At 45.1% G+C, this 14,154-nt stretch overlaps 1 protein-coding gene across 1 annotated transcript; it reads left to right on the top strand.

Annotated features, from left to right (window-relative positions):
• The first annotated feature begins 1,312 nt into the window (after positions 1–1,312).
• On the top strand, positions 1,313–9,187 carry LOC146672887 (uncharacterized). Its single transcript, XM_085402613.1, has 6 exons — positions 1,313–1,425; positions 7,635–7,676; positions 7,758–8,030; positions 8,160–8,402; positions 8,499–8,666; positions 9,075–9,187. Exons 1-6 carry the CDS (start codon positions 1,395–1,397, stop codon positions 9,185–9,187), a joined length of 870 nt encoding a protein of 289 aa, XP_085258739.1. The 5' UTR covers positions 1,313–1,394.
• The last annotated feature ends 4,967 nt before the right edge of the window (positions 9,188–14,154 follow it).

The raw sequence follows: 14,154 nt of genomic DNA on the forward strand, positions 1-14,154 counted from the left end.
AAACAATAATATGATAAACTTTCCAGATTGGAGTTGCAAAGGAATTAAATACTTGGAACCAATGTGGGAAGGAACAGACTTTATTTCGTTTGACAGACTAGTTACACAATATGGGATCAACAAGAAACAATTTTTGGAATACCAACAAATTAAATCCATAGTAAAAAAGAAATTTAATCCCAGTGAAGCTGAATTACAAACACCACCAAGTGTGGTACAATTTTTTATTCTAAAACCCCCCAAATTATTGTCTAAAATATACAGAACACTTTCTAAAATAGATGAATCAATATCCCTTCCTATTGCAAAATGGGAAGCAGATTTATCAATCAACTTAGACCCAATCCTTTGGTCTCAGATATGCTTAAAAACCTTTCAATGCATCAGAAATCCCAGTTTGCAATTAATACAATACAAAATATTACACAGAGTGCACTATACTGGTCATAGGATGTTCAAGATGGGCTATACGCCTTCCAACAACTGCTCACACTGCACAGCAAATACACCGGACAATTACATCCACGCTCTTTGGTTCTGTCCACCAGTTCAGAAATTCTGGCGTGAGATATGTGAAGACTTATCAAAGTGTCTGAAATGTAACATTCCAGCCTCCCCTTTAGTATGCTTGCTGGGCAACTTGGATGAGGTCACTGCAGAAATAAACACAGCCCACGTTGTTTTTATGGCCCTATGCATTGCCAAGAAAATGGTCCTCATTAACTGGAAAAATAAAAATAATCTTAATTCTAACCAATATAGAAACCATCTAATAGATCACATTAGTCTTGATACAACCTCTGCCATCACATTTGATCAATCCCTTTGGGCTCCTTTGATCGGCTTCATCACCTAGTGGGGATGGGGGGTCATGGTTTGGTCCTGCCTTCGCTATTGTGGTTGATATGGGGGTAGGGACGGCCTTAGGGCGTCTGGGGAGTCCCTAGGGACGTTTCCCTAGAGGGCCTAACCTGGGGGATGTGGCCATGACCTGGTTAGGAGCTCTGGGGCTCTTGGATGGTGTTTTCCTTGTGGCTGCGTACAGCGGAGATGGGGGAGGGTCTGTGCTGGCGGACGTTGGTTACTGGCCTGGTAGCCTGGCTCCCTGGGAGGGTCCGGGATGGGCGTGGAGGCTTGGGGGTCTGGGGGTGCTCTGCCCCCCGGTCTGGGGTGCTGTCTGGGCCTTGGGGGCTTGGGTCCTGGCTGTTGTGTTGCCGGAGCAGTGGGCGGGTTGGTGCCGGGGGGCTCAGCCCCAGTGCAGGGGACCTCTGGTCCCATCGGCCCAACTAGGGGGCTCTCTAACTGGTGGGGAGGTTGTTATATCTTTGCAGGTGGTCTCCTCATTACAGGAGCTCACTCTGCAGGTGGGGGGAGAGATATAAGAGAGGTGGAGAATGAACTCAACCTGGGTGTCTATTGTCTTGTGTAGTTTGGGAGATGATTGGATGATGGGGTGGGTGCAGTTTTCTCTGGGATGGAGTCGGGTGGGCTGCCCCGGACTCTGTGGGGCTGGGCGGTGCTGCTGCTGCGGGCCCCGGTCCGGATGGGCCTGGGCCCCCTTGCCCTGGTGGGTTCCAGAGTGTGGGGGTGCCTACTGGGGTCAGCGGGGGAGCTGGCCCCAGGGAGGGGCCGCTTGCCCCTCCCTTTCTTCCCTCCCCATCCTCAGCTGCCTCCCTATTCCCGCTCTACCACACCCACCCACACACACAGGGCTTGCGGTGCAGGTATGTCACCAGGGTGCAGGGGAGGCACTCCCCCTCTGTCCCCTTCTGGCCGCCTGTGCCTCAATTTTATTCTGCAACCTAGACATCCACATTACTCACACTCTCACATAACACATACATATAGGGCCTTGGGGGTGGGCACGTTTTACAGCATCCAGAGGATGGTCGGTGTACTCCAACCCACCTCTGGCGCTGGTGCCCTACCCTCAATTTTAAATGCATTTATACACTGAGGGTTTTCGGGAGGAGCCGTGCTGCTCTCTGAGAGGAAGCTAGTACCATGCTCTCCTGATTTTAAATGCACTTTAGAACAGTACACAGCAACACTACATATGAGCGGGCATAGGGAGATTTGAGGTCTTCACTCACCCCGGTTCTGTTAGCCGTCAGGGCTGGGGGGCTGGGAGGAGGTGCTGGCCGTCAGACTGGGGTCTGGGATGCGGGGCCTCCCCGCTACTGCAGATAAGGAGGTGGTCCGCTTGCCTCCACCCCAGAGAGAAGGGTTACATCTCCTGGGTCTAGGAGATGTAAGAGAGCAGCAGCACCGCCCAGCCCCACAGAGTCCGGGGCAGCCCACCCGACTCCATCCCAGAGAAAACTGCACCCACCCCATCATCCAATCATCTCCCAAACTACACAAGACAATAGACACCCAGGTTGAGTTCATTCTCCACCTCTCTTATATCTCTCCCCCCACCTGCAGAGTGAGCTCTGAAGGCGGGGGTACCTGGACCTGGGATATAGAGTATGTTTGGGGAGTGCGACTGTCTGTGCAGTGTCTATTTGTGTCTGTCTACACGTTGGGTGAGTGCCGAGTATTTGGTTGTGCATATGGGGTGGGAATGCACGTCTGTGTCCACGTGTGCCTGTTCGTCTGTGTCTATATGTCAGGTTGGGTCTTAGACTCAACCTCTCTGGGTACATCTCAGGCCCTCTAAAGTACGGAGGCCTATCTCCCCTCACCACACTCCCTGCCGGTGGTTGATGCCCTCAGACGTTGGTGTGTTGGTGGTCCTTGTCGTCTGGGGCTGGGCGCTCATGTATGTACCGGCTCACTCCTGGTGGCCGAATGGCGGGGCCGGGCGCCTGTGGCCCGGCTGGGCTCCTTCCGGGGGGTGGGATGCCTTTAGGCCTCTGGGCCTGAAGCTCGGTCCTCTCTGGCACAGCTGGCTGCCGGCAGAGCCCGCGGGCACGCCACTGCAACCCCCTCTGGCCTCTGCTCCGTAGCTGTGGGGTGACCTCTCCTTTGGGGCTCTACTCAGCTCTTCCCAGGAGGGTGGCACGGTTCCCCCCCTTTGGTGGTCCTCCTCGGGTCCTCGTACTCTGGGGCCTCTGGATATCTGGGGCCTGGATCTCCTCCATACCTGCTTCATACCCTGGTGGACGGGGCTATGGCTCCCCACACTCCCTAGCAGATCGTTACATGGAGAAATCTTTGGAATGCAAGCATGCTGATCCACACAGGTGTGCACACAGGTGTACACACGGGTGTTCACAGACACGGACTACAGCTTTCTTGGCTGCTGCCTCAAAGCACATTGTGCGCTGTCTATCTTGCGTGCTGCACAATATCGTTTATTATTTAATATCTACTGTTATCTACTGCTAGCTAGTTTATTGTGATGGTGCTGTGTTTTTTTTTATTATGTTGCTCTTTGCTGTTTGCTTTCTCTTCTTCTTCTGTTTTTTTCCTCCATACAGGTGATCCAGGTGTTTTGTTTGTTTTTGTTTGTTTTTTCGTCCCCCCCCCCTTCTCACCGTCTCTTCTCCCCTTTGGTTTTCTTTCTTTCTCTCCCTCTCTTTCTTTCATTCTTTCCCCCTGTCCTATCCCCCAGTCATGTCTGTCCCATTTGTAGCAACCGAAAATAAAATAAATTCATAATTATAATAAAGGTCAATCAAATGGACCAATATGGCAAGGCCATGATGATCCATTTGGTAAAATAAATCCGCTTGGCATCTTTCTTGGCCTTAAGACAACAATTCTGATGGCTAAAGATCCAAACGGGACACAAAAAAAAAAAAAAAGAAGAGCTTCAATGAATCATTAGAAACAACTTACAGCTGCACAGTTGTGTCAAACCAATCTTTGTGTCATTGTGGGATTGTTGTGTTTCTACATGTGACACACGTCTAAAACATGCACACAATCTGAACACAAACAGGGACTCATGTGTTCCCACAGCCAGATGCTGAGAGCCATTTCCTTGTAGTCCTGTGTCTACATATATGAACCATTAGATGTTATTGGAATGATTGTCAGCTTTGATAGTTTCATGTATGTTTAGCTGGACGCTGTTTGATCCTCGACATGCTGTGGGGAAGAAGCTGTTCCGGTACTTGGTGGTCTTAGTCCAGAGGCTCCTGTAGCGCCTCCCAGAGGGCAGGAGGGTGAAGAGTCCATGTGATGGGTGACTGGGGTCTTTGATGATATTCCCAGGCCTTTTCAGACACCGCTTCCTGTAGATGTCTTTTATGGCAGGAAGTGGTGCTCCGGCGATGCGCTGGGCAGTTTTCACAACCCTCTGCAACGACTTCCGGTCCGAGGCAGAGCAGTTCCCGTACCAGACTGTTATACAGTTGGTCAGGATGCTCTCGATGGTGCAACGATAGAAGTTCACCAGGATGTCTGAGGACAGGTGGTTCTTCCTCAGAGTCCTCAAGAAGAAGAGGCGCTGGTGAGCCTTCTTGACCAGCTTGGAGCAGTTGGTCATCCAGGTGAGATCCTCGGAGATGTGGACTCCCAGGAACTTGAAGCTGCTCACACGCTCCACAGCCGTCCCCTTAATGTGGATGGGTGGATGTGGGTCAGCATTCCTCCTGTAGTCCACGATGAGCTCCTTGGTCTTCTCGGTGTTAAGCAGCAGGTTGTTTGTGTCGCACCACCTCCTCCCTGTAGGCGGCCTCATCGTTGTCACTGATGAGGCCAATCACCATGGTGTCATCTGCAAACTTAATGATGGTGTTAGAACCATCAGCAGGTCTGCAGTCGTGGGTGAAGAGGGAGTAGAGGAAAGGGCTCATCACACAGCCTTGTGGTACACCGGTGTTCATTGTGATGGTAGATGAGCAGTGGTTATCCAGCCGGACATGTTGGGGGCGGTTGGTCAGGAAGTCCAGTAACCATTTGCACATGAGGGAACTGATGCCCAGGTCTGTCAGTTTCCTGATGAGTTGTGAGGGGTGGATTGTATTGAACGCTGCACTGAAGTTTATAAACAGCATTCTGGCGTAGGTGTTGTTGTTGTCCAGGTGTGCGAGGACAGAGTGCAGTGCGATGGAGACTGCATCCTCTGTGCTCCTGTTCTGGCGGTATGTGAATTGGTGGGGGTCCAGGGTGGGGGGAGACAGGATTTGAAGTGTGCTAGGACCAGCTGCTCTAAGCACTTAGTGATGATGGGGGTGAGTGCTACTGGGCGGTAGTCATTGAGGCAAGATGGGTTGGAGTTTTTGGGTATCGGGACGATGGAGGTGGATTTGAAGCAGGCCGGTACCACAGCGTGGGCCAAGGACAGGTTGAATATGTCTGTGAGCACTCCTGCAAGCTCCCCAGAACACGCTCTGAGAACACGCCCGGGGATGCCATCGGGACCTGCAGCCTTGTGGACATTGATCCTGCTCAGCACCGCTCCTACATCGGTGGGGGAGAGAGTCAGAGGTTGGTGGTCTGGCGTCACGTCTGCTTTGGTTGTGGTTGTGGGGTTCCCTCGCTCAAAACAAGCATAAAAGTTGTTGAGCTCGTTGAGGAAGGAGACATCAGAGGATGCGGGGGAGGGTTTGTTTGTACTGTAGTCTGTAATTTTAAACCTGTTGTTACTAACCTGGGTTTTAAGATGGACAGTGATTTTAAATTGGACACTCAAATTAGGGCTACTGTCAAGTCCAGTTTTTATCATTTAAGGCGCTTGGCAAAGGTAAGACCTATTTTATCCAGGCTGCATTTTGAAACAGTAATCAATGCTTTTATTTAATCTCATTTGGATTACTGTAATGCATTGTATTGTGGAGTTAGTCAGTGTCTTCTTTCTCGTCTGCAGCTGGTCCAAAATGCTGCTGCACGACTCTTAACCAGAATTTGTAAAAGAGAGCACATAACTCCCATCCTCGCTTCACTCCATTGGCTGCATCCTTACTCACCCCCCAGGTGTCTCAGGTCAGCTGACAAGCTGCTCCTGGAGGTACCCAGGTCCAAGAGGAAGCTTGGACCTGGCATATGAAACAGTATGGCCCTGATTTTATTGTTTTAATCTGTTGTGCTCATTTTATTGTTTTACATTTAATTATAATTATAATTTTATAATTGTTTATTCTTTACTATGTGTGCTAACTTTATTATTTTAAATGTCATTTTAATTATCATCTTTTTTTTATCTTTATTTTTTTAACTTATCCAATGTATCATTTTTGCCATGCCAAGTATACAGCACTTTGTGTTCCGCATTGTTCTTCTGAAAGTGCTATATAAATAAATTGCTTGCTTGCTCACTCAATGAGAGTAATGTATTCTGAATACCTTGGATTACTTAACATACCCATATGGAAAAGAAATAGTAAAAACTTATATGTGATTTACTCATGAAAGTGGCCACTTTCTCATTACTTTCATACATTGTTTTAGTAAGTATCCAAAACATACAAGTTTCATTATATAATTTTTCAAGGGATCTTATATCTGTTTTCACTCTTATATGCTTTCCATACAAGTTTCACACAAGACAGATACAAACTTTATATATATATCAGCTGATTATATATTATATATATAGATTTATATATATCTTTTCCATATGGGTATTATCATGCTTTTTTGGGCCAAAACAAAACTGGAGCACCAAATCCAAAAACCACGAGGAAAGTGATGGTGGCGAAACGGGCATAGATGACAACACTCGGACAGGTTGGCTGGCCACCGGTGTTGACGTGGGCGTGAGTGAAGACCATCGGGTGGCTTCGCGGCGGTCGACGTGGACGAGGTGATGGCGTAGCAACCACAGGACCAGGCAAGGCAGGACCAGGCAAGGCAGGACCAGGCAAGACAAGGCAAGACCTCGCCTGTTCATGGCACTGCAGGCGATGGAGCGGAAGCCGCAGGTGGTGGAGCAGAAGGTGGTTGAACAGACTCACCAGAGCCATCAGCGGATACTAGGAGATGCTGGACAGGCTCTCCAGATCCTCCAGCTGGCGAGGCATGAGGCTGGACGGGCTCCTGCGGCCCTCCAGCTGACAAGGCATGAGGCTGGTCGGGCTCGGCTGAACCCCCAGCTGGACCATGAAGTTGCTGGCTGGGTTCTCCTGGACCCCCAGCTAAAGCAGCTAAAGACTTGTCTGAGCCTTTAGCTGGCATAGGAATGCTGGGCAACTTCTTCTGAGCCCCCAGTGGGAGTAGAAATGAGCACATCCGGGGATCCAGAGCACACAGAGTCCTCCGACACACCCTTTGGATCCAACTTGGCTCATATCTCAGACCCACAAGAGCCCAGTTTAATTCCACAGCAACCTGTCTTATCACAGACAGTCTTGACCAGCATTAGAGTTGAAAACCCAGTCTCGACATTGGCATGAGTAACTTTGTCAGACTTCCTGGAAAGTGATTTAATGGTTACAGAAGGACTAGTTTTGAAATTCGCTGGTATCTGGACACAAGTCATTTCCCCCATCCCAGGTGAGCTCACCACAGAGCCTTTAATCTCCAACTGTGAACCTGTTAGTGTCTGAATTTAATTCATTTAATTAGCTAGTTTTCTTTATTGGGAACGATTACAGAAGAATTAAACCAAAGCAAACTCTGTCCTTAGTTAAAGAAACAGACTCAGTTTTTGTGAGCATTATGACAGAGTAGGAAGGCAGTTCTGAAAATATTGGTCCATAACTGACCTCTGACATTGAGTGACCTCTGACCTCCTGTTGCAGGTGTGTGTGTGCTGCTGCTCTCTGCACTGACTGTTTCTGCAGGTGAGTTAATGGAAGTGAAAACAATAAATGGGACTCCAACAAGTAATACAAACACATTTACTCTGTCTGTCTGTCCTCCAGTGTCTCTGTCTGTCAGTCCAAACCTTCAGCAGTTCTTCAGTGGATCTTCTTCTTCTGTGTATCTCAGCTGTGTTGATGATGGCCAGACAGTTGATGGATGGACAATGAAGAGGACCAGAGGAGGACTCACTGAGGACTGTGGAGCACCTGCAGGCTTTGGGATGCTTCATGGTTCCTCCTGTGTTCTGGATCGCTCCGTCTCCTCTGATGGAAGTTACTTGTGTGAGAACTCATCTGGACAGAAGAGTGATGAAGTGTCCATCAGTGTTTCAGGTACAGACAGAGATGTTCCAGCTGTGTCTCTGTGTCTGTGCAGATGTTTCCAGATGTTGGATGTAACATTCCTGTTTTTCCAAAGACACCACGTCATGACTCTGCTCTGTTTGTGTCTCTGTTGGACAGATAAAGGTGCAATCCTGGAGATTCCTGCACTTCCTGTGAGGAAAGGAAGTGATGTCACTCTGCGTTGCAGAGAGAGGAGCAGTGACATAGCTGCTGCTTTTTTCTCTTTTAATGGACGTCATGTTGAACCTGAATCTAAATCAGAGCTCATCATCACAAACATCCAGCAGTCAGATGAAGGTTTCTACTCGTGTGCTACTGAGAAATCTGGAACATCTCCTCAGAGCTTTCTGAGGGTCAAAGGTCACAACACTGACATCACTTCGTGTTTACAGACATAGACTAACCTGTTGACCTGATAAGAAACTTACTTAATCACACTGATTATGTCTCCTGCAGATCGTCTTCCTCATACACAGAGAACCACAGACTCCACTCTTGCCTCACCTCCTCCATTTGTGTCTGTGCTCAGACTTGTCTGCCACCTGCTGGTCGTCTGTCCGTACTGCATCTGCTCCGTCCTGCTGGTGCTGATCCTGTGCAGCAGGAAGTCAGCTGCAAACTCAGGTACAGACACAGCTATGAACTCATGTATAAAATTATGTGAGTTCATGGATGCACAGGTTAAACCCAGGTTAAAAACAAAGCTTACTGCGAGAGATACAAACTCTGTGCAATAATTGAACTAACAGTAGACTCAGCAACAGGAAACAGTTCATTTCAGTAGCAAATGTAGCAAATGAAAAAGGAGCAGACAGGAACTAGAGTCCAAAAGTGATCCAAAAATGAAAAAAAAACAAACAAAAACAATTTCCAACACATAAGACAAAAGACAGACAGAGGTAAAACCAAATGACACATGTGGTGGACAAGAGAATCGTGAATCCTCAAAGATCAGAAGTTTCTGAAATGTGAAATTGTCTCAGGGAAACACATTCGGCTTCATCACAGCTAATATCTTCACTCTGCCTACAGGTAATTATCCTGCTATCTCCATGGAGACAACCCAGCACTTTGAAAAGCATGATGATGTCACTGCTGATGTCACCACTGAGCATGACTTTGGAGCTGATGGAGCTGCTGAGTGATTTCATGTTTCCAAGCCTGTAAACTGCACTTAGATCTTTGAAATTGTATGTCAGAAGCTGATCAGCTGATCGATCAGTAAGCATCCAGTTTAATTTCTAAAGTACTGAACTAACTGATGAAAATGATGAAAAGTAATGCTGAGCTGGTGTTTTTCATTATTGTGTCTGTTTTCACATTTTCCAGCTGGTTAACTGCTTATAGATGAGCTGCAGTGTTCATTGATGAATGGATCAGTGATTGTGCCTCCTTGGATCAAATGAGTCTCTCTGAGCAGGAACTGACTTCCTCACACGCAGCTGATTGTTTCTGTAACATCTTTCTGTTTTAACTGCTTCCAGCAACAATAAAAGGTTAAACGATTCTCACATGTGTCACTCAGTGAAATCAGAAGGGTAATGGGGACAGAGTTGAGCTGTTTAGAGTTGAAGGAAGAACATCATCAGCTGTTTCTTCATCACAGCACACAGGAAGTATTTGGCGCCTCCGGCCCCAACTTATCTCTTTCCTTCACCAGGTTTACCAAAGAAGCGGTTTCGGCTTCTTCTCTGGTGATATACCTGTGTGGCTCCTCCCCTTTCTGACCAGACAACTTCATACTTAACCTTCCCCACTCACGGTGTGACCATGAAGGGTCCTTACCACTTGGTGAGAAAGTATGAGCTGGATGAAGGGAGTAATATAAGCACTTTGTCTCCTGGTGAAAAGTGTCTGAGTCTCATCCCCCTTTTTTACAGGCAAGTTGTTGCCTGGAGCAAATTCTCTCATGATAACCTCCCCAACGTTTCAAGCTTTGCTCGAAGGACCAGAACTGCTTGGCTCCTCCACCTCACACTTCACTTCCTTCACATTTGACAGTGTGTAGAACAAAGCCAATGACAGGACCTCATTGAAAATGTAAAAATCAGCCAATCACATTCAAACAAACCTGTCCAAAACAGCTGTAACCCTGTGTGGTCACACAGGTTTTGCTTCAGTAATATTACAGGAAGAATTTTGCTGACTGATCATTACAGTCACAGCATTCTCTCTTCAACAGTCTCATACTTTTATTGCCTTGTTAGTGTGACGATTTCTCCAAAACACATGATGATCAGTTATTAACAGTCTGTAATAAGTTTGTCTACCTTACTGTTTCACAGAACAGCATCATCAAGATGTAGTGAATTGTCCAGCAGGTGTCGCTGTGAAGATGCTTTCAGGTTGTTTCTATATAATTCAGGACAAGTGCTGTTTGCATTTGAAATAAATAGATTTAGGACAGAAAACACCTTGTGACTGTTGTTGTGATTTGGTGCTGAAAAAATAAAACTGAATTTAATGATTGCTTTGGTGCCCGTGTACCTCAGTGATACAGCTCTGCCACTGATCTGCTCAAATGACCAAATATTGTCCTCTGAAGATGCAAACCTACTCGGGACACTCCCCCAGGTTACCTGTTTTGAATCATCATTCTGTTGAGAAACATGGAGCCAGCGAGGAAGAGGGGAGGTTCTGTCGTGTGGGAGTATTTTAAGTTGATTTTGGTTAACTGGGTGGATTTGGTTTGTTTCTTTTCTTGTTATTTGTTTTTGTTTTGTGTGTTTATTTTATCTGACAATGTAAAAAACTTAAAATGTCAAAAATCTGCTTTTCATAATATAAATATCATTAAATGACTTTAGAAAAACTTCCATTTGACTCTTTAAATTTAATATAATGAAATATATTTTTTATTTTTAAAATAATCCTAAAATGTTATTCTACAAAATGTGCAGCAATTTAATTTGTTTATTCTTTTTAAGTGATTGTCTGTGGGACCCAGGGAGACACCTGCATCTCTACAGTTTCTGCACTCCAGCCTCTTCTGTTTATGTGAGAGGATTTGCTCTGAGGCGGGAGAAATTATCTCAAAGAAAACAAGCAGACTCGGCCATCGCAATTTGGAGCAAATTATCTGCTTAAATAAAAACCAAACAGGATGACCTTAAATGCATCATGTTTTTACTTTACACGTTCATAAACATTCTCCCTTTCAATCAATTCTACCCACAGGTAAAAAATATATATGAAAAAAATTGGCCTAATATCATATTATTAATAAACATACCTGTCCAGCTGTCCAGTGATTAATTAGGTCCCTCTGTCACTCTGAGAGAAACACAAGCTGCAGCTGCCCACAACTGTGACTATCACCAGGTAACATGGGCATGTTTCCTGAATCAGCAGCAGGTGTTAAACAGCTGACAGGTGAGCAGGGTGCATGGATTTGTAGGAGCTGAAGAGGATGCGGACCTGGAGGTCTGTAATCTTGTTAAACATCATGATGACTGACAGACAGAGATGAGTCTGTGAATGCAGCACCTGCACAGTGTGAACAAATCTGACTCAGTAACTAAAACCAGTTAAACTGGAACACTGGGCTCATGTCAAGGCAGCTCTCCTGGTCAACTGTGAGTGTGGATCCCACTGACTCAGCCTGCATTCCAACATCTAGACGTGCAAGTTGTGACTTTTCATTTCAGTGAAAGATTAGTGTCGGTATATTAGTGTTCAGCTTGTGGGTTACAACAGCAAAAGCTGCGGTGTCGTGGACGTGCGTGTGAGACTTGTTCATGGAGCTGTTTATGAAGGCTCTGCTGATCGGACTGAGTAAGAATCCATGCTCACCCACTCAGTGTGTGTGTGTGTGTGTGTGTGTGAGAATGGTTTCTGCATCAGACTGAGGTCAGTGATTTTAAGTTGTTTGACAGTGAGTTCTGTCATCATCACTCATTTAAAAATATAAATGATTTGAGCCATGGTGAGTTGGCTGAAGTTGTCGTGTCATTTTGAAATAGTCGTGTGATTTCTAAAGGCTGTATTTTATAAAACATGTTCAGCCGGTGGAGTCTGACACAGCTAGATGACAGGTCAGGTGATCACTGATGTGGACGAGATGATAAAGTTCTTCTATAATAATTAGACCCTGTGTTATTTTTTTCTGCCATGTGTTATAACTATAGTCTCATGTGTATTTGAACTTTACAGTATGTAATGAAAAGATCGAAATCACCGATAAAACCAATAAAACCCCTATAAGTGAAATTGAATTTTTTTTCTGTTAGATCTTATTTAGAATGAGAAAAGGCTGCTCAATTATGACAGCTGCTGTCACAGGAGGCATCACAATGACCCTACCTGATGTCTTTACTGGTAAATGTGTTCAACTGTTAGTACTTGAGACAGGATTCACATTGTTATGACAAGTTGTGGCATGTTAGTGCTGTTCTGTGCTGTGAGATGACAGGTATTTCATAATGCTGCACAAACATCTGTGTTACCAGAGTCTTATGATTTTATATCCATGCTAAAAGTATTTCCAATCCAATCTAATTTTATTTATAAAGCTCTTTAAAATACCAAGCACAGGATCATAGAGCTGTATGTAACCGAGGTAACTTCTGACCCCACTTCCGGGAATCCCTTGTGGCGGGAATGAATTTTGTATAAGTTCCGGGTCAATCTGCTATATCTTCCCTGCTCTCTAATCGCTGCTGCTGTCGCTGTGGTCTATGGGCAGAAATCTGTGCCATCAGAAACTGAATTTGAATAAGTTAAATTTGAATTTGAATTGCTCAGATTGAATCTGAATTGTAACTTGAATAAATGCTTTTGAAAACTGAATTTGAATTAGTCTAATTTGAAATTGAATTTATGGTTTGAAAATGAATTGATTTGCTTTGAAACTGCATTTTATCCTTTAAAAATTCAGCTCTCAAATAATTTCAGTTTCACTTCTCACCATTCAATTTCAGTTCCAAAATTCAGTTTTTTGGAACTTACATCCGGTTCCGGTTCAAGCACAGATTAATAGAACTACATTTTACTAGCGGACCGAAAGTGTTACTGACGGGAATCTACAGCGTCTTGAGCTGAATTAAGACTTCAGAAGTCATTCGTCATGTCGAATGACCAGCGGATAAACTCTCAGGTTGGTAATAAATGTATTACATGTATAAGAACAAGCGTCATGTTAACAAATGATAGCCGTAAGGTAGCTTTTATGCTTATTGTAGCTGTTAGCTAAAAATGCTAATTTAGCGTAGTTTGCCCTGAATTCAGCTTTGACAAACAAATATGATCGACTGTTGCTAGTAGAATTCCAAAGTTGTCATCTTGGACCCTCTCAGAGTACCCCCTCTGTATGCTTGCAGAGACCCCTACTGTAGGGAAACATGCAAAACGGTGCCCAAACCTTTGTGTTTTAGCTTTATTTATGTCTTACACAGCATCCCAACTCTTTTTACCTACAGTAACTTAATAACTTTAGCTAAGGTGAATAGTTCACTAAGGTGAATAGTTATTTTTGAGCTCTATTTATGTTCTCTCTGTTTTATTCATACACTGAGGCTCTGTAGCTGAAGCTAGTTCTGATTAGCTTATTAGCTATCCAGCTGAAGTCAGGCACCGTGGTCCTTTACCGCGTTACATGTACAGTAAATAAGTTAACAATAGAATAAAACAACACAGAAACAAAGAAACACATACCACATAAACACTAAAAAAAAGCTCTATATTAAAAACAAGATCAAACAGCATAGAATCAACTAAAACAACTAAAATAAAACTAAACCCAACATCTTACATGATCTCAAAGGCTAGCGTGAGGAGATGGTTTTCAGAAGTGACTTAAAAACGGGTAGAGAAGAAGGCTGTTTAATCTCTAAAGGCAGATCGTTCCACAGTTTTGGAGCTGCTACAGTAACAGCACGATCTCCTCCTGGATACATTCAGGAACAGCTGATCAGCTGGCCTGAGAGAGGGGGTGGGTGTATAAGGCTGTAGCAGCTCAGAGAGATAAGATGGGGTTAGGCGATGGAGGGCTTGATAAGCAAATGAGAGAATCTTAAAATGAATCCTAAAAGAAATGTGCAGCCAGTGAAGTGAAGCTAAAATAGGGGAAATGTGCTCAAACTTTCAAGTGCGAGTCTAAAGACTAGTCTTTTTT

Source organism: Rhamphochromis longiceps, linkage group LG3, assembly GCF_057381845.1.
Source record: "Rhamphochromis longiceps isolate RC_006_pf linkage group LG3, R_longiceps_female_GT1.1, whole genome shotgun sequence".
Lineage (NCBI taxonomy): Eukaryota > Metazoa > Chordata > Actinopteri > Cichliformes > Cichlidae > Rhamphochromis > Rhamphochromis longiceps.